The following is a 20,040-nucleotide window of genomic DNA, read 5'->3' on the forward strand; positions in this document are numbered from 1 at the left end:
AAGAATTTGATCCTTTCGTCATTATATATTTTATTAATTTTTTTTATAATGAAACGATTTTGAATTTTAATAAGCACGACAACTAAAATGAATCGTATTTTTTCTAAATTAGGCACGTGCCCCACCTTTCCCCACCAGCAGCTCATCCAACACATCATTTGCTGACGTGTCCCATATTGCCACGTGGCCAACTATATATTGCATCCTCTTTATCCGCCCGATTTAACCCCACCACCGGAAAATAAAACAAACCTATACATACAGAAACAGTCACCTATAGATATAGAGAGAGAAACAAACAAAATGGCGAAAAATTCATGATAGAATTACAGATTGTGGAATCTGAATCTGAAAATCATAATCGGAGGAAAGAGGATTTTCCGGTAGTATAAATAGATACCGATGGCGACGCCATTAACGACTACAGGAGGAGGAGGAATACAAGGAGTTGGCGGCGGTGGAGGAGGAGTAGCGGTAATGTCAGGTACGACGACGGTGGGACACGTGGAACAATCTGGAACGTTGAATAGTAGTAGAGCGGTGGGAGTTAAAGGTTCATCGCCTATAAGGATTTTTCTTTTCTTTCATAAAGCTATAAGGAAGGAATTGGATGGGTTGCATCGATCTGCTATGGCGTTTGCGACGAATCAGGATACTGAGATTAAGCCTTTTATGGAACGGTGTTACTTTTTGAGGTCGATTTATAAGCATCACTGCAATGCTGAAGATGAGGTTTGTTTGAAGTAGTTTTTTTTAGCTTAGTTGTAGCTTAGTTTTTTGAAATGATTTGGGGAAATTTGTGTGCAGGAGGATTCTGGTGAATAATTTTGAGCAGCTTAGCAAGTATATACACATAAAGGATTGAAATTTAAGTTTTAATTTTCTGTTTCTCCTGCTCTGGAAATGTTATGTAGTTATGTTTATTGAACTGGAATGATTTTACTTGCATACGTGAAATTTCTGATTTTTTGAATGATTTGATTTGATTTCATTTACGAAATATGAGTAAATAGAAAGAAATGTAGAATTTGTAACAATAAGATTGGTACAATCTGATGAGACGCGTAGTTATTGCATCTTTAGTTAGGGTTTGGTGCAAATTTCTCTTCTTGAGTTCTTTTCTGGGGATTTTAGTTGATCCTCTTTGGTTAGTTGTGGTCTATTCTGAGGTGGTGGGAAGATGGATAAGACTTGAGCTTTCTCCTGCTCAAGTGTTCAATTTTTCTTTTTTGATTGTTAGCTCAAGGTATTCAATTTATTTCATGATTTTCTTTCGAGCTATGTAGCACTTTTTGATTGCTGCTAGTGCCAGTATTGGTTGATATGGAAATGAGATACGGAATGTCACATGTGAAGTTGACAATGAAAAGATCTTTATGAACTGTTTTTGCTTCATGCCTTCTTTGTTGGGGCGAAACAATGTGGTATATCAGTTCTCCTGCTGGTTGCATTATTATGTTTCTGCATAGATACTATAACTTGAATCATTTAACAAAGCTGTCTGTTTTCTGGCAACTGATTCTGAATTTTGAATGTCTGAAGCTACTTACTGTTGTGAGAAGATGTACACAGAATCGAGTTTAAATTTGAATTTTTAGTTCTCCTCTTGAAACTATTATGATTTTTGTTGCTTTTTGAACTGGAGAAGTACAAAATCGAATTTAGTTTCATGCTTTTTTTAGTTCATTTTAAAATTGAGAATTAGTAAATGACAAAAGGATAGTTAATGGTCTGACAAAGTGTAGCAAAATTTGGACTTGTATTGTCGATAAAACAGATGGGGCTGGTAGTTTTTGCATCTTAGTTTGGCTTTAAATTTCCTTGTCTTGTTTGAAATTTGTTCTAAATTTCTAATCCCTTTTGGTTACTGGGGTGTGAAGGGAGGTGGTGGGAACTTCTTTGCATTGGTGGGAAAGAGGGCTGGTTTTAGAGTTTGTTTGTAGTTCGAGCAATATTTTTTGGATTGAACTTTTCTTTGTTTATTCTTGGAAGCATCAAGAAAGTGTTTTATCTCGAGGTATAAAGAATTTGGTTTGCCTTTTTTCTTCTACTAGTTTTAATATTAGGTGTTATGAAAACGAAAAAAAAAAAAAAAAAAAAGAAAAGAAAAGAAAAGAAAAAAGAGGGCGTATTTCATATGTGAAGTTGAGAAAAAAAGAGATATTAAGATCTGTCATTTGGCATAATTCATGAATGTGGTTCATTCCCTCTTTGGTTAGAGCAATGTATTTTATCGGATATCTCTTGCTGATTTCATTATTATGTAATACAAGAGAAATTTCTTATAAGCTTTCTGTAATATTGCAACTCACTCCTGGTTTCTGTCTCCTTGCACTATTGCTCAATGTTGCCCTCGCTAGTTTAGGTGAGTTATGTTGTTGTAACCTAATAGGTATCAATGTATCCGCAGATCCTCATTACATAAAGAAGACAACATATTTTACTTTGGTGCTTGAACCCACTATGTTTTCATTGCCCCACCACCAAAAAACCCTTGAAATATTACCTTTTTGCTTCATGAGAGATAGAGAAACATTCCCACATTTTACGACTTAAATTAACTTCAGGGAAATCGTGTGTACATAAGGGTTCACCTCTTTGTTTCGCGTCAAAAGTACGCCATGGTTTGATCTAGTGGACTTGAGCCTTCCCTTTGCAACCCCAGTAATAGGAATGTAATTTTATAATTTTTTCCCCATGATATGCTTCTCCTTCTTGATAGATAAATATTTCATAAGTTACAGAGAAAAATGGCACGTGCATACAACTTGATATTCTGCTTTGAACATCATTAGCATATCATCGTGTGAATGGCAGGTTATCTTTCCAGCACTTGATATTCGTGTGAAGAATGTAGCACGGACTTACTCCCTTGAGCATGAAGGAGAAGGTGTGCTTTTTGATCACCTGTTTGCATTACTTGACTCGGATATGCAAAGTGAAGAAAGCTACCGCAGAGAATTGGCTTCCTGTACAGGAGCTCTTCAAACATCTATTAGCCAACACATGTCTAAGGAAGAGGAGCAGGTATCCTTGCGAATTTTACCTTGCTCTTATTTTGGCTTGAGGGGACACGTGATATGCCTTGTTTTCTATGAAATTAATTATTTTATTGACGTGAAAAGGGAAAATCCCCTTGCTGTAGATCATATGGAGATCATTATCACTTGATATGATTCATGTATGCTACTCAATTTGTTTATATGAGCTAGTCACTATTTGGGAATCAAAGGATGCTTTCTTTGATTACGATCTATTCAAATACTCTTAAAATATAATGAATTGTTAATTATTATGATTTATAGTAAAAAAATTTTGTAGTTTCTAAATATTGAAATTTTATTTAAAAAGAAAGAGAAGAAAATTATCATACAAATTCTTAAAAAAGAAGATCCTCTTAATTACATAATTCTGAAATGGAAGTCGTGAATTGAATTTTTATAAGATCTATTAATTAGTAAGAGTGACCCTCGTACTTCGAATCATGTCACATAAAGTGGAACGACGGGAGTATTCTCTTTCTGATAACTGAGAAATCTCTAAAGGGCAATGGTTAATGGTTCAAAACTCAATGGATAATGGGCCCACACCTTTACTCTCTCCATTTAAGTACCAGGTTGTCAGGTTCTACCGCAGTGAAGTGTGCCTAACCCATACGTTACGTGTTGCGCTCTTATTACTAGACGACAAAAGTCTTGGGAGGCAGATTATTGTGTATATATTACCCATTTAGTTAGATATGGAGATTTTATGGTTCTTTTCCATTATAAGTAAAAGAAGAAAGATTTGAACTCTTGACTAAAGAGCTCACAAAAGTCCTCCACTCGCTACCTCCTCCAATGCACCCGTGGATATTTATTTGAGCTTTGGTTGTTTTAAATATTAATTTGTTTAGAACTCCTTATATATAAAAAGGACCTTCTTGTACTTTTGTGAAGTGTTGGAATTTGATTTCGGTGTAACTTCCATTCTCCCTGTGGTGCTACATGTCTACATTCGTATCAGAGCCGTCTCATTTCTTGCTCGTTGTACTACATCACCTCACATACATCATGTCTATAAAATTAGAGTCTTACATATAAGCAGTACTGCTGATTAGTCTGTCAACGTTAAAAAATGAAGAGAAGCATGAACAATTTACTAATTCATTACAAGTGAGTTTTCTACTCTTTCAAACTCACCACAAAGGGAGTGGTGAGATGAATGAGATCCCTCTATCCTTAACCAGAAGTTTCGACTTCAAGCCCTAGGAATGGAGGAACATGTGGTAACGAGCGCATCACCCTTTAATGGACCCTATGCAGCATGAATCTTAGAATGTGGTTTTTAGTCCCTTTTTCCCTTTTGAATCATCCATAATGTCAATACAATATTTTAATGTTATTTCTGGTTCAGTAAGAGATGACAATATCCAAAAATATTGTATTTGAAATGTCGAACACAAAAATGAGGACGATATAACAACAACAACTGAGTCTCAGTCCCGAACAAGTTGTTGTTGGCTATATGATTCACTTCTCTATTTAAGCTCAACTATGTCATCATCATGCTAAATAAAGTAAAAGTAACTATCATAATATTAGAAGTAATCTAACAAGACAAACCTATTCCCAACTAGTAGATTTCACCAGGCCCTTACTTTTGGTCTGCATTGAATTCAAGAATTTGTAGGTCTTTCGAGACAAAAATGAGTAGGATATTTCTGTACATTAATTCATTCTCAAGGAAAGATATTTCTGTACATTTGGGTGGTGGGGATTGTTCTTTGCCTGAGGTTCATTTAGTTAAGTTAAAACTTTGTTGTATGAAATTTCCCCTTATTATTTATTTTCTTGATAACGGACCCTTATTTTGTGACAGTTGTTCGTTTTTTTTATTGTTAAAATTGTTGACCAGTATTCTTTTACTTTCTTCTTCTTCATTATTATTATTTACGTTTCTATCTGTTGTTATTGTGCCATTTTGAAGGTTCTCCCCTTGCTCATGGAGAAGTTTTCATTCGAGGAGCAGGCGTCACTGGTGTGGCAGTTTCTGTGCAGCATCCCCGTGAATATGATGGCTGAATTTCTGCCTTGGCTTTCATCTTCTATATCTGCTGATGAGTGCAAAGATATGCATAAATGCTTGCACAAAGTAATTCCAGACGAGGATCTTCTTCAAGAGGTGAGTTAGTTTGCTTGTAGGTGTTAAAGATCTTTGTTAAGTATGGCAAAGCTGATAAAATTCATCTTGCATGAAGATTATGTTTACCTGGATGGATGGCAAAAAGTTAACAAACAAACGCAAGGCTTGTGAAGAGAGCACAACACACAATAGTTCAGATTCTGTTGTTAGAGGCTTAATTGGTCAGGCAGAGAATGTTCCTTGTCCTTGTGAATCTTCTAGAAGGGAATTTCCAGTCTCAAATTTGGATCTTAAAGAATCCACTCTGAATCTCCCGGTTGATGAGATACTGCATTGGCACAAGGCTATTAGAAAGGAATTGAATGACATAACAGAAGCAGCTAGGGGAATAAAGTTGCGTGGAGATTTTTCTGATTTATCTGCCTTCAACCAGAGGCTCCAGTTTATTGCTGAAGTTTGTATCTTTCATAGGTATGCAGCATTGCTATTATGCATATCTGTTTGAAGTGTTGGCTTGAATAATTTTACGGACTAAGATAACTGCTATGGTGCTTGAATCTGGATCATTCAAACTGTTTTCATACTTTGACTGCAGTATTGCCGAGGACAAAGTTATATTTCCTGCAGTAGATGCAGAAATATCATTTGCCCAGGAGCATGCAGAAGAAGAAAATGAGTTTGATAAATTTAGATGCTTGATAGAAAGCGTTCAGAGTGCTGGATCCAACTCAACTTCTGTAGAATTTTATTCAGAACTGTGCTCACAAGCTGATCATATAATGGAGACAGTGGAAAGACACTTCTGTAATGAGGAGGCTCAGGTGAGTAATATCAGAATCACAAATATTCTGCAAGTTCAATGTTTCTATCTTTATATACAACAACATACCCAGTGAAAAAAATGTTGTTTCTCGAAAGTGATGAAAGTAGGTAATTGATCTTGATTATTTGGATTCTATGTGATCCCAGGTTCTTCCACTCGCACGAAAGCATTTTAGCCCCAAAAGGCAGCGGGAACTCCTTTACCAGAGCTTGTGTGTTATGCCACTTAGACTCATAGAATGCGTCTTACCATGGTTGGTAGGTTCATTAAGTGAGGAGGAAGCAAGGTCTTTTCTGCAGAACATGCATATGGCAGGTAAAGCCTAATTTCTACTGTTTGATACTTTGATTTAATTAAAACTTGGCTTCTGTGTTGACAATGATAGAAAGTATGCCTATTCACCCCATCTGTTTTTGTTATCTAATGCAGCACCAGCATCAGACACTGCTTTGGTCACACTTTTCTCTGGTTGGGCATGCAAAGGTCGTCCAGCTGACATTTGTTTATCTTCAAGTGTAACCGGTTGCTGTCCTGCTAAAATTTTAGCTGGGAATCAAGAGAACTTAGGTAAATGTTGTGGTACATGCACGTCTTCAAGAATTGTCAAATCTAGTAGCTCAAATGGTGAGCAAAGTAATGGTGAAAGGCCAACCAAGCGTGTAAACTTAATGTCAGAGGAGAAATGCTATCGTCATGATCCTTCAGGAGGTGGAAAATTTCGGAAAGGATCCACTGGTAATCAGTCTTGTTGTGTTCCTGCATTAGGCGTTGTAAATTCCCTTGCTGCAGCAAAATCATCGCGCACTTTTACTCCAAGTGCTCCTTCTCTGAACTCCTGTCTTTTCAACTGGAATACCAGCTTGACCAATGCTGGATATGCAACACGGCCGATCGATAACATTTTTCAATTTCACAAGGCAATCAGAAAGGATTTGGAATTTCTGGATGTCGAATCTGGAAAACTGACTGATTGTGATGAGACTTTCCTCAGGAAGTTTTGTGGTCGTTTTCGTCTTCTACGGGGATTGTATAAAGCTCACAGCAATGCAGAGGATGATATCGTATTTCCAGCTTTGGAATCAAAAGAGACGCTTCATAATGTTAGCCATTCTTACACCTTGGACCACAAACAGGAAGAAAAGCTATTCGAGGATATTTCATCTGCACTTGATGAGCTTTCTCAGCTCCGTGAAAACTTGAATGGTGGGAGTTCAGTTAAAGGTCCTTGTAGAAACTCTGGTGCTTGTGACTTGCATGAATATTCAAGAAAATACAATGAGCTGGCGACTAAAGTTCAAGCCATGTGCAAATCTATAAAAGTAACCCTGGATCAACATGTTATACGGGAGGAAGTTGAGCTATGGCCGCTATTTGACCGGCATTTTAGCATTGAAGAACAAGACAAACTAGTTGGTAGGATAATCGGTACAACTGGGGCAGAGGTACTTCAGTCAATGTTGCCCTGGGTAACCACTGCTCTTACTCAGGATGAACAAAATAAAATGATGGAGACATGGAAGCAAGCAACCAAAAACACTATGTTCAGTGAATGGCTCAATGAATGGTGGGAAGGAACTCCAGATGGAACTTCCCAGGCATCAAGCTCAGAGGACATTGTTTCACGAGGTTGTCACCATGCTTTAATTAGTTTAATTCATGCTGTTGTGTTGTTCCATAAGCTATATACATTAGACAGGGCTATTAGTGGATCTAAACTGAGAAATTTTTCCTGATATTCATTTTAGCCTCTAAAATTATGCCCTTTTCAGGATGTGAGTTTCCTGAATCTCTAGAACAAAGTGATTCCACTTTTAAACCTGGATGGAAGGACATATTTCGTATGAATCAAAATGAGCTAGAGTCAGAAATAAGAAAGGTCTCCCGAGACTCATCGCTTGATCCAAGAAGAAAAGCATATCTTATTCAAAATCTTATGACCAGGTTTGTTTTCAATAAATCCATCTTTTTAAACCTTTATGATTGCTATATCATTGTCATTATTCCACATAACCTATTGAGCATCTGTTGTTCAGTCGCTGGATAGCTGCTCAGCAGGAGTCTGAAGCAAGATCTGTTGAAACTTCAAATGGTCAAGATCAAATAGGATGTTCACCTTCATTCCGTGATCCAGATAAGCAAGTGTTGGGATGTGAGCATTATAAAAGAAACTGCAAGCTCCGAGCAGCTTGCTGTGGTAAACTATTTCCATGCAGATTCTGTCATGACAAAGTCAGTGATCATTCTATGGATAGGTAAATTTCTGGATGCATTTCTGTTTCTAATCAAACTCCATTGCATGTCTAATTTTTCTAGTAATTTGCAGGAAGGCAACAACTGAAATGATGTGTATGAACTGCCTCAAAGTACAACCAGTTGGACCTACTTGCACGACTCCATCCTGTAATGGCCTTTCGATGGCAAAATATTACTGCAGCAGCTGTAAATTTTTTGATGATGAAAGGTGATACTAAAATGACACTACTTGTTTCTTGTTGATGAAGTAGGTTGAATCACATAAGTCAATTAGCTAGAACATAAAACCCCCATTTAATAAAAAATTGTCTGTCGATTTCCTTTGAGAAAATCACTTGAAAATCTATTTCAATACTTAATTCCTTTAGTCAAGGATGAATCCTTGGGTCTCTACTATTTCTGCTTCTTGTACATGTTGCAAGATGAAATTATGCCTCTAATAGATCTTAGATCTTGATTACTACGTTCTATTTGTTTCCTACTTCAGGACAGTATATCATTGCCCGTTTTGCAATTTATGCCGGCTGGGGCAAGGACTAGGTGTTGACTTCTTTCATTGCATGACCTGCAATTGCTGCCTCGGAATGAAACTTGTGGACCACAAATGCAGGGAGAAAGGTCTTGAAACCAACTGTCCAATATGTTGTGATTTTTTATTCACATCAAGTGAAACTGTCAGGGGTCTGCCCTGTGGGCATTTTATGCATTCAGCATGCTTTCAGGTCTGTTCGCTTTTCTCTGCTAGGCTATTTTCATGTCTTTGTTGTCAGAAAGGATTATGTTGGTTATTAGAAATTTAATTTGAATTAAAAGCAATCTCTTTATTTCCTCAGGCATATGCTTGCACACACTACATCTGTCCCATTTGCAGCAAGTCTATGGGAGATATGTCGGTAAGGAATGTTCTTCCTTCTTTAAACAAACCTTTTTTGCCGAGTAGTGATGCTTGTTTGTGTAAATCCATGGAATTATTTGCAGACTAAAGAATATTGTGAAATATATCTGTTATAACTCATTAAAGTTTTAAATTATAGACTATATATATATATAAAAAAAAATATACTGTTTTATTTTCCTTTTTCTGGAGTAAAGAGGAATATTCAGGTTGCATTTGTAGTTGGTTTTATTTCTCAGAGGGCTATAGTTGTATTACCTCTATGGTCTAGTCAAACACTAACTTGATGTGTTTGTGATAAAACGTATTTTTGATTTAAATATTTCCTTAGGAAAAAAAAACTGCATCAAGCCTACAAAATGGGGCAGATGAATGTGCAAATGTGCGTGTGTTTGTCAAGTAACTTTATTTATTCTTGCATAAACAGGAGTGCTTGTCTGATTTGTGAATTCTTCTATTACTCCTCACATTTTGTACTCAATTATAAGCCTTGCCTGATCCACGAAGAGTCGTATCTATTCAAAAGAGAAAAGGAGAGGAGTATCTTTTATTTGGAAAAATCAATTTTGCCACAGAAGCATGTAACATCATACTATTATTATGCTTCTCTTTTAACCTTATTTATGAACGTTATCTACTATGCCCTTGGATATTGATATGATGTTTTATTTAATGAAATTCTGGTAGTATTAAGAAAGAAATAGAACATTGTCTTTGATCCTATTGTTTAAAGAAAATCACATTGTCTTCTCACTTCTTGTGGATACGTACAGCATGTAGCCCTATATATTTCTTATTTCGAGACTTTTCAATCTGTATGTATCCTTTTATTCCCGTTCTATTATATTTGTGCTCAGATAAATGACCTCAACTTTCGTTCTAAAAGTTAGTGCTCAGATAAATGACCTCAACGTTCGTTTGCTCTTTTAGGTGTACTTTGGGATGCTTGATGCTTTGATGGCTTCGGAGGTACTACCAGAAGAGTTTAGGAACCGCTGCCAAGTACGAAATTTTTCTAACAACTCTTATGCTTATTAATTATTTCTGAAGCTTTTTTTCTCAAATTTTTTATATGAAATTTCCCCAGGATATATTGTGTAACGACTGTGGTAAGAGGGGAACTGCACCATTCCATTGGCTATATCACAAGTGTGCATCTTGTGGATCCTACAATACCAGAGTGATAAAGGTGGAAGCAAGTCCTAATTGCTCCAGCTAACGAGACCTGTCGGATTACTGAACGGATTGAACTAGAGGGAGGGGTGGGTGGAAGGTTTCTTCTTCCAGATCTTCACATCACTATATATACAAGGCCGTACGTTTCTATTATGTATATATATAATAGATGTTGGAACCCAGAATTACATACTTTTATACATCGCATTGTTTAGTGCGAGCTCGATACATAGGTTTGTAAAATACATGAGCAATAACGGTCGCCAAAATTTTGTTATTGTTTTACACCAAATATGCTGTTTAGCCAAATTAATGTGTGCTAAAGTTTTCATGTACTTTAGCTGTTGTTTCATTTTTAATCCAGATGTATAATGATAATAATAACAATGTGTTCTCTGTTGGACCCTGCCCATATAGAAAATACTCATTCCTTTAATTAAAAGATGGTTTCTTATTTTTTGCATTTTGTAATTAATAATTGTGGCATCAAATCATAATTTCTTTCATTCTTAATCAAAGACTTGAGGTTCGAGTTTGCATTGCAACGTCCATTCTAGGATGGTGCTCTCGATTTTCTTTTCGAACCTGAGTCTTTTGATTAAGAGCAGCAGTCTCATCATTGTACCATGATTCATGTTGATGAAATTTTCTTCTTTTGCTAGAAAGAAAAACAAGGAAAGAATAAATCTAGATGCCGGCATTTTCCTGTCAAAGATAAATGATATAAAAATCATGATACATTACTAAACTAAAGACAGAGATAGCAACTTGCACATCAAGGGCTAACACGTTTTGTAGTGGGATGGTTCAGGATTTGGGTATCTTGAAATTTTAAAAATTTCGTTGTAAGCATTGTTTCCAAAAATAAATCATGCAATACATGAATTTTAATTTAATCAGATTTCAATATGAATTTTGGATGAAAAATTGCAAAAAAGAAAGAGAGAAACAACTTGCAAATTAAGGAATCAATATTCAACATGATATACAATCAACTAAATCAGCTCCCCATGTTCAATATGATAAAATGAATACAGAAAGAGATGGCATTATAAATATATTATAGAGATATTGGAATATCATTTACTTCACGTCTTTCACCCGTTTTGATATACCATACATATTTCAATTTGACATGAAATTTACAAAATAAATATATTTTTTTTGAAAGTTGTTCTCGTAAAAGTACTGTTAATGTTTTGCGGTAAAATATAGAAATATACATTATTTTTTTAAGAACAACAAAAAATTAACCTTGTTTCTCCGATATTCAAGCATAAATTTCAGCGACTCAAAACCTACGTTAATAAGATCAAGAAATGAAGAGTTCACCCGTGAGGTTACTACCTTTGTCATTGAGACTTTTCGGTGAGGAAACCTTAAGATAAGTTGTCAAAACAAACAAAATAGAAGGATCCATATGTCCAAATAATTTCGAAGAAAGACTATACATGTCAAAAGAAAAACCATATTAAAAAACAAAAATCAAGCTTTCATTTTTTTGGACAAGATTACCCCTATAAAATACTTTTTGAATAGCAAAGCTAGCTATATTTCCTCAACCTCACATGCACATATTTGTACTTTCACAATGTATAACTTCTCATGATAAAATTTTTAGCTACACAGACTTTCAAAATTGATTATTTTTTTTCAAAATCAGAGAAAGCAAATAAAAAAGCTCAGCTGAAGAAATTTTTTGGGGTAAATTTCTCTTAAACCCTGGCTATTTTTATTCAATTTTTAGTATAATTGCATTGATTTTGATTCCTGTTATTAGATCTCTCTGTTAATGGATGTTATACTAGTTGAAAAATTTGATATTTATCCAAGAAACGAAAAGGGGTGATTCAATTTTATGAATTTTGTATTAAAAACTGATTAATTCATCTCGAATTTTAATGGGTTTGTGTTAAAATCTTGTCTTTTGTCTGTAGATTTTGGGAAATCAAGGTTTTTTTTGCGTTCTATTGATTTTTGCGGTGGAAAAAGGGTGTAATGAGTGGTTCAAAACTGGAGGGGCCATTGGCTCCGGTGGTAAGACGAGACCCGTATGAAGTGTTGGCTGTTACGAGGGATTCGTCGGATCAGGAGATTAAGACTGCTTATAGAAAGCTTGCTCTCAAGTAAGTTTATTCCTAATACATATTTCTAAATTTAGTTTATAGTTAGTTTTTGCTATAATGGTGTTTAAATGTGGTATTGGATTGAAATAGACCTGAATAAAGCAGAATATGTGTAGCAAGTTTATGTAGCTGACACAAGTAGTTGGAGTTTAAGGTGTTTGTCGGGGCCAACTTGCGTGCACCTCGACTAATTATATAGATGCCCGCCACCTCCCACTAGCAATAGGGTACTAGGTAACTCTATCTACCAAGGCTAGACAGATGTGAAGAAATCGCATAGTGTTTCACTTCATGGTGAAAACTTTAATCTTGAAGCACTAGGGAACGGCCACACCCTTGGGTGCTTTAAGGGCGGTATTGAATGATGGTATAACTGAGGTGTAAGTGTAACCAGTAACCTAAACAGAAATTTAGTGAGGACTGTGGTGAAATGTGTATGCATTTTTTGTTGGTATTTGTTTTGGAGCTTGCTGTTACCACACAGCACACGCGGTTATTGAATTACGGTAGTAAGACAAAAAATTGTGGAATTTATGGTCAACTAATTAATTAGGTTATGTGATGATTGCCGCATATTGTCATTTGAAGAAATATAATATAAATGGAGAGACTTGCTTTTACCATATATATACCAGTGTTATCAAAAGCGAAAAGTGCAAAAATGCTCTTAAGGACTGGGGCTTTAAGCGCAAATGAAGTGTGGGCTTTATTGGGGAAAAAGGCGCAAATGGAGAAAACATCTATATATATATTTGTTTAGTCCAAGACTAATAATTATAAGCATGAAAAACAAGTATATATGAACAAAGAAATTGATTATTTTTACGATAAAGTAAAATATCAATGGTTTAGCGTCGCCTCTTTAGGAAATTCTCATTCACAAGGAAAAGCATGTCTTAGAGCTTTGATGACGACATTGAAGCGCTCATCAAGCGAGGAAAATCGCTCAATGCATTTTGAGCCTCGCTTCTGGGCTTAAGCGAGCCTTGGATAACACTGATATATACGTATGGTGTATCTGATGGAGAAAAAGAATGTGATGGAAAGTGAAATCTGGTTATAGAGTTTTTGGGCTGTGGATGTTGGGATTTGGGGAACTTTTTGATTTGATACTTGCTCTTGTGGATGAATAATGGAATGCATAAATTATTGGCAGGTATCATCCTGACAAGAATGCTAACAATCCTGAAGCTTCAGAACTCTTCAAGGAGGTTGCATACTCATATAGCATTCTATCTGATCCAGAGAAAAGGAGGCAATATGATATGGCTGGCTTTGAGGTACTCACCCCCTGCCACTGTAAAAGACATATTTTTGTCCGACATGATTGTTCATCATGAGCAATGATGTATGATGCGAAAGACTTTTACTATTTTGCTGTTTTTAAAGACTGAAATCATGGGAGAATATTTTGTTTGATTTATATATCCTTACATTTGCTTGTTATGTATCACGTTGCATTTAAATGAGGTTACTGATTTAGCAGTAGAAAGAAAGTAGTTCATAGATAGAACTCTTTATGTTTTTAATTTCAAGAAGGGTTATAGAAATAAGAGCTAGCTTAGGCTAATATTGCTTATATGATAGGTTGTAACTTTATGGCTTCAACCAAGCATATCTAGAAAGATTGAATACTAAGTGCTGACAATATAAACTTAACATATCGTAAAGGTTCAACAAAATGTGGATACTTGAAAGTTGCAGGATAATGCTGCAGCAATCTATATGTTAGAACACTCCTTTCATTCTTGAAGTTTGTCCTGTTGTATTTGTGGATATTAATAGGTGTAAAGCTGAAAAGTCATCCTATCAGCTGCCATTTTCTGGACTCCTCACTTCTCCTTGAGATTTCTAGTCGAGGATTGTTTATAGGGTCCCCAAAATATATTAGAAACATGTTACAACACAACATGTACCTACAAAGGCAGTCTTTGTTTTCATGTTAGTAGCAAAAGGTGTTTCTATTGTGTGTTACAAGATCTTCCTAATGCCAATATCTTTCAATTCAAAGGTTATAGTTCATCTAAGTGATGCCATTCATGTAACGACTGTGTAAAATTTTATGCTAGAAATAAGTGAGAATTAAAGTACAACGAAAGGATCTAGCTACTGGACATTGTCCCAATAGACCAGATCTGCCCATAAAAAAGCATATTGGCCTAGCTAGGATAGAAATTATGATTGTCCAGTCATTTTGGGAGATGACTCTACTTGCCAACTTTAATTTGAATCTCTTTGGATGATGAGCTTGGTAATAGAATCTGGCAGTTGTCTTTGTTGCTAGAAAATTCTGACATTCTTTTCTCTCCATATATGATAAACAACAGCAGCCAACATCATCCTATACTCTTTAGCCTTGAAAGACTTCCCCTTAGTTCATCCTTGTACAGCCCACACTAGTTCATCCTCCCAGGTCGTAGGAGCTCTTTTGATGTTCATCCATCTTAGCAATTTCCTCCAAATCTTGGCAGAAAAGTCACAGGTAAAGAATAAATGTGATATACTTTCCTCAGTCAGTTCACACAGGGTGCAATTCTGGTCATCAAGTGTCCCAGTTTAAACAATCTGTCTTTGGTTGATAATCTTTTGTGAGCAGCCAGTTGCGGTATAAAAATCCATCTTTGGTAGATTCCACCCTTGCGGACCCCAACTGTCTGCCACTGCGACTTCAGGATTCAAATTCGAAACCTTCATGTCATTGCACATGTACTTCAAGGAACCATGTCCTAACCTGTTTTCATTTCAGAAAGATGTATATCTTCCATTCCATACTATAATGTCAATATTTGGAACCAAGAGAGGCCAAAAAACCTTGATGGACCTCCACACACTGAACCCATATAGTGTTTTCACTGCCCTGGAGATTCAATGTCCCGTAGACCATACTTTTCTGTGATGACCTCTTTCCATTGTGCTTGCTCTTCCTTACAAAATCTCCAAACCCATTTCATGAGTAAGCTTTGGTTGTATAGTTTCAAAAATCTTATGCCTAGATATCTTGTTGAGTGTAAGATTTCTCCAATTAACAAGGTGAAAATATCTCCTTTTTGTTGCCTTGTATATGCTCTTTGCCTTTTATTTAGTCATTCACTTTACTCAGGGTATCAATATCGTTTAGTTATTTTTGTCTGGGTCAATAGGCATTTTGTGTTGGAAGCCTGAGTTCCAATTCTGGCTAGTTTCTTTGGCAAGTTATAGCTGATAAAACTTCTTGAATCTACTACGCTCAAGGGATGCCATTTCTGGATTCTTTTGACATTTTTCTTTAATTTTAAGGCTCTTGAAGCTGAAGGAATGGATATGGAAATTGATTTGTCCAACCTTGGAACTGTCAACACAATGTTTGCAGCATTGTTTAGGTTAGTCTTCCTCCCAAATTTTTTTCTTTCTGGTGATGTTTTTGATTAGTTTTCTTAAATTTGTTTTTTTTTTCTGGATAGCAAGTTGGGTGTTCCTATCAAAACAACTATTTCTGCTAATGTTCTTGAAGAAGCTTTGAATGGAACTGTCACGGTCCGCCCTCTTCCAATTGGCACATCAGTCAGTGGAAAGGTATAATTTAATTGTCTCTTCAAGTGACAGGATAAATTTATCAGCTGTACCAGGGTTTTGACATCCGTTGAGCTTTAATGCAGGTAGAAAAGCAAAATGCTCATTTTTTCGGTGTAACAATTAGTGACGAGCAAGCAGAAGCAGGGATTGTAGTAAGAGTTACTTCAGCTGCCCAAAGCAAATTCAAGGTACATTTTATACATTTATATGATAGGTACTTTCATGCACTTTGTATTTTCATGCCTTTTTTTTTCCTACTGTGGTGATACTAAAACTGAGTTTCATGAAATTTTCAGCTACTATATTTTGAACATGATGTGAGTGGGGGTTACGGCCTGGCCTTGCAGGTAATGCATTTTACAGTTTTTGTTCTTCATTGTGTGCTTACAGAGGATTCCTATAGCCAACCCTTTGTTATTGTGTGCTTGAGATATTTCTTGCTATAGATTTCTGCTGAACAACCTCGATGTTTGCTTAGAGTAAAGTTAAATGGAATTGATGCTGAATTCCGAGTAATTTGATGTGGTTAGAGAACAATAAAGCAGTAATAGGGATTAGGGAACTATCGCCCTAGGGCTGGATGTGTTTAATTACTAACAAATGAATTTTGTAGGCATGTTTTGCCTGATCTTACTTTATATTTTTTGTAGTCGAGACATTCGTAAAATGGCTTTTCTATCATTTCTTAGAAAATTTGACAAAATTATATAAGAAAATAGCATACCTCCAGTTTTGGTTAATAAATGGTATATCTCTAACCTTTTAAGAGAGTTCATGCATCATTCCAATATTGATTACATTTATAGATTCCCCATGTACACCCAATTTTAGTAAGTTTCTGTTGTACACTAAGGATCCAAACAAAGTTTTCACACCTAGAATGGTCATCACATATCATTTTGATTTGGTTATTCTTCTATATGTGTCATCATATTAAGTTGAAAATTTTGGGCATAGCCTTTGGCCACCAAGTGTGCCTTGGGTATATCAATCCAACCACCTTACCAACTTTTATTGTTGCTCATTAACAACCAACAGTAGAATTATCGGACGCAAAGGACAAAGCTCCGGAGTACCACAAGGTGTAAGCCAGAACATATCCTCAATTAGTCTCCAAAATTAAAAGATATCTCCTCGATCGGTGTTTGTGATAACTTTAATGTGAAAGAAGTTTACCTATAGACTTGGGAATGTAAATAGAGCAAGGATGACACAAAGGTGTAATGATTCATGAGTTCTCAAGAATGTATAGATAGGATGATGATTAGGAGTAGAACAATAACTTTTCTAGCCACTAGCGGAAGATTGTGTGGAAAGAAGGTAAATTCAACTTTAGTGTATCCAAATAGCTCGTCAGTGGTTGCTGGGAAAAAACTCCAAAATAGTTGGGTAGGCTCGCCTGCTTTTGTTGGCTATCACTATGGGAAAAATCTGGTTTGCATCTTGCTATACATGTCTATCTTGAACCTTAAAGAGTGTATTAGATGTTTCTTTTCACTTGTAACTTCCAAGTTCCAACCCTGTGTGTATCTTCTGTATTTATAAGCTTGTAAACTGGATTTTAGATGAAGCAATTATCCAAGCAATTTACTGATTAGTGTTTCTTAATAAAACTGATCCATTGTCACTATTTACAGGAAGATAGTGAAAAAGCCGGCAAGGTAACCTCCGCGGGAATGTATTTCTTGCACTTTCAAGTGTACAGAATGGATTCAACTGTAAATGCGGTATGTGAATTCATCTTAGTGGTTAAAATTCAATAGTATAGCATGCAGTGTTATCAAAAGTGATAATACTTGTGATGATGTAGTTAGCAATGGCCAAAGATCCAGAAGCTGCTTTCTTTAAGAGGCTGGAGGGCCTCCAACCTTGTGAGGTCTCACAACTAAATGCTGGCACTCACATATTTGCTGTTTATGGTCTGAGCTGCTTTTATTTTGTTGAATATAATGTTTTGTTTTTGACAAACACTATCTAATTGCTACTGATTATGCAAATGCTAAGAGAAATATTTGATCTGATGTCTGCAGGAGATAATTTCTTTAAGCCTGCTAGTTACACTATTGAGGCTCTGTGTGCCAAGACATACGAGGACACAACTCATAATCTCCAGGATATTGAGGCTCAGATATTGAGGAAGAGAAATGAGCTTCGACAGTTTGAGACAGAATATAGAAAGGTTGTTTATCTGCTAATCGACAATGTCTGTTATTCATTTGTCGTACCTCATGCATCCTCATTCCACTATTTTCCATGTGGTGTTTACAGGCATTAGCGCGGTTCCAGGAAGTGACCAATAGATACAGCCAGGAGAAGCAGTCTGTAAGTTTGTCTCTTACCTAAGTTTCATTGCACTGAGATAGAATGATCGATTTGGTTTGCCTATATCTATCGTTTCTTAGTTACTCTGATTTATACCCGGGGGTTTTGGGGGCGGAGGAAAAGAATCATCTGTGAGTTACCCTCTGAGTGATGTTGTTTTTGTAAAGGTCGAAGAGCTGCTCAAACAGAGAGACACCATCCACTCTTCTTTCACCGTTACAAGGACAGTTGCTACCTTAAGTGGCAGTGGGAGTGGTCATTTCAGTAACGGAGGTAGCAGTAAACCTTCTGGTGATGACTCAAAACCCGATAGCCCAGGGGAAGATGGCAGTTCAGACTCCAAGGATAAATACGCGAAGAGAAAGTGGTTCAACCTTAACCTCAAAGGATCCGAGAAGAAGTAACCAGAGTTCAGACTGGAAGTCATCCATAGTCTAGATGCTACGAGTTTCCAATTCCAGCTCCGCGTTCAAGGACGAGGGCTGCCTGAAGAATTCTCCGCATGTATTATTTGTTCAATTTCTTGTGGTTCCGAGACGTTCCTTTGTTTCATTAATTTTTTTCAAAATATCAATTTTTGGGAATGTTGATGTCTGTTTTCTATCGATTGATCGAAGATATAGAAGGTTTTTTTGTTCCTGTATTGTACGTATGATTCTTCTGCTGTGTATCATAATGTACTAGTCAATGTACTCCATTATTTTCAGTCTATCGCGTTAAAGTATAAGAACTCAACGGGATTCTCTTCTTTGTTGATCACTAGAAGAGGAAGTGCTCTTCGAGTTCTTAAGAATCATAATATTTTTTTCGTCTCGAAAAAAAGAAAGTGTATTATGTTATGTTAATGACGTGTGAAATTTCTTTTCAAATCAACTATCTTGAAAAGTTAAAGAGATTACAATTCAAAATTAATTTTAGGCCAATGTTGAGTTGGGACCATTCTATTCTTTTTGAGAATTTTTATTTGCCGTCCTAACTAATAAAATAACAATAAGTTCCGTTTGGATAAGGTTATGTATAATAATAAAATCATGACGTTGTACTTAAGCTTATTAATCAACCAAAATAAAATAAAACAAAGTTCAAAACATTCAGTATTGTTTATTTATATGCTCTAACTTCTAACTCTTTCTTTAGCTAAAACATAGTACGGTTTATAATTGTTTTCTTTGTGTTTAGTAGATTAGTTGTCTTGGCCTTCTTTTTAGTTAGTTCCTAGATATATAATATTGCATCTCGACAATGACGACAATAACATATCTAATATAACACTACGAGTAGGGTTTGGGGAAGGTGGCGTGTAGTGTGTATGTAGCCTTATTCTTATCTTGTATAGATAGAAAAGTTATTTCCGATAAACCCTTGACTCAAGTAAAGAGAACATCATATCGTGTAGGTTATCGTATCACTTAAATTTTTTTATTTTCATTTTTTGGAAATATGACTTAAAATGCATAACATGGAATATGATTCTTTTCTATTTTGTCTCAAGAAAAGCTTGACTTGAATTCTTCTCATAGAACCAAATTAAAGTATCTTGTTGCTTATGCCAATTATTAAAAAAAATGGTTGCATTCATTGAATTTGGACTCCTATGGCACATCATGTGCCTCAAAATCAAACACTTCAAAAGCTGTTTGTTTATAATCAAATTAAAGCATATATTTTGAAGTTAAGCATATGATCATGTTGCTAGAAAGTTTGTTAGTCTTGACAAAAGTACCACATGCCTATGAGTGTATATGTCTTTGTATCTATTTGCATATATA

The 20,040-nt window shown here is 35.8% G+C and overlaps 2 protein-coding genes across 2 annotated transcripts; both read left to right on the top strand.

Annotated features, from left to right (window-relative positions):
* The first annotated feature begins 238 nt into the window (after positions 1-238).
* On the top strand, positions 239-10,332 carry LOC125821540 (zinc finger protein BRUTUS-like). Its single transcript, XM_049500959.1, has 14 exons — positions 239-732; positions 2,818-3,027; positions 4,969-5,163; positions 5,240-5,595; positions 5,720-5,945; positions 6,094-6,262; positions 6,377-7,573; positions 7,717-7,888; positions 7,981-8,199; positions 8,271-8,408; positions 8,688-8,922; positions 9,034-9,093; positions 10,026-10,097; positions 10,183-10,332. The coding sequence occupies exons 1-14, from the start codon at positions 403-405 to the stop codon at positions 10,312-10,314; spliced, it is 3,711 nt and encodes a 1,236-aa protein (XP_049356916.1). The 5' UTR covers positions 239-402; the 3' UTR covers positions 10,315-10,332.
* A 1,812-nt stretch (positions 10,333-12,144) lies between these two features.
* Positions 12,145-18,982, top strand: LOC125821562 (chaperone protein dnaJ 15-like). The gene is made up of 11 exons (XM_049500982.1): positions 12,145-12,397; positions 13,554-13,677; positions 15,674-15,756; positions 15,838-15,949; positions 16,033-16,137; positions 16,246-16,296; positions 17,587-17,676; positions 17,760-17,868; positions 17,980-18,128; positions 18,218-18,271; positions 18,439-18,982. The coding sequence occupies exons 1-11, from the start codon at positions 12,270-12,272 to the stop codon at positions 18,673-18,675; spliced, it is 1,242 nt and encodes a 413-aa protein (XP_049356939.1). The 5' UTR covers positions 12,145-12,269; the 3' UTR covers positions 18,676-18,982.
* The last annotated feature ends 1,058 nt before the right edge of the window (positions 18,983-20,040 follow it).

Source organism: Solanum verrucosum, unplaced genomic scaffold, assembly GCF_900185275.1.
Source record: "Solanum verrucosum unplaced genomic scaffold, falcon-dt-bn FXZP01000217.1, whole genome shotgun sequence".
NCBI lineage: Eukaryota > Viridiplantae > Streptophyta > Magnoliopsida > Solanales > Solanaceae > Solanum > Solanum verrucosum.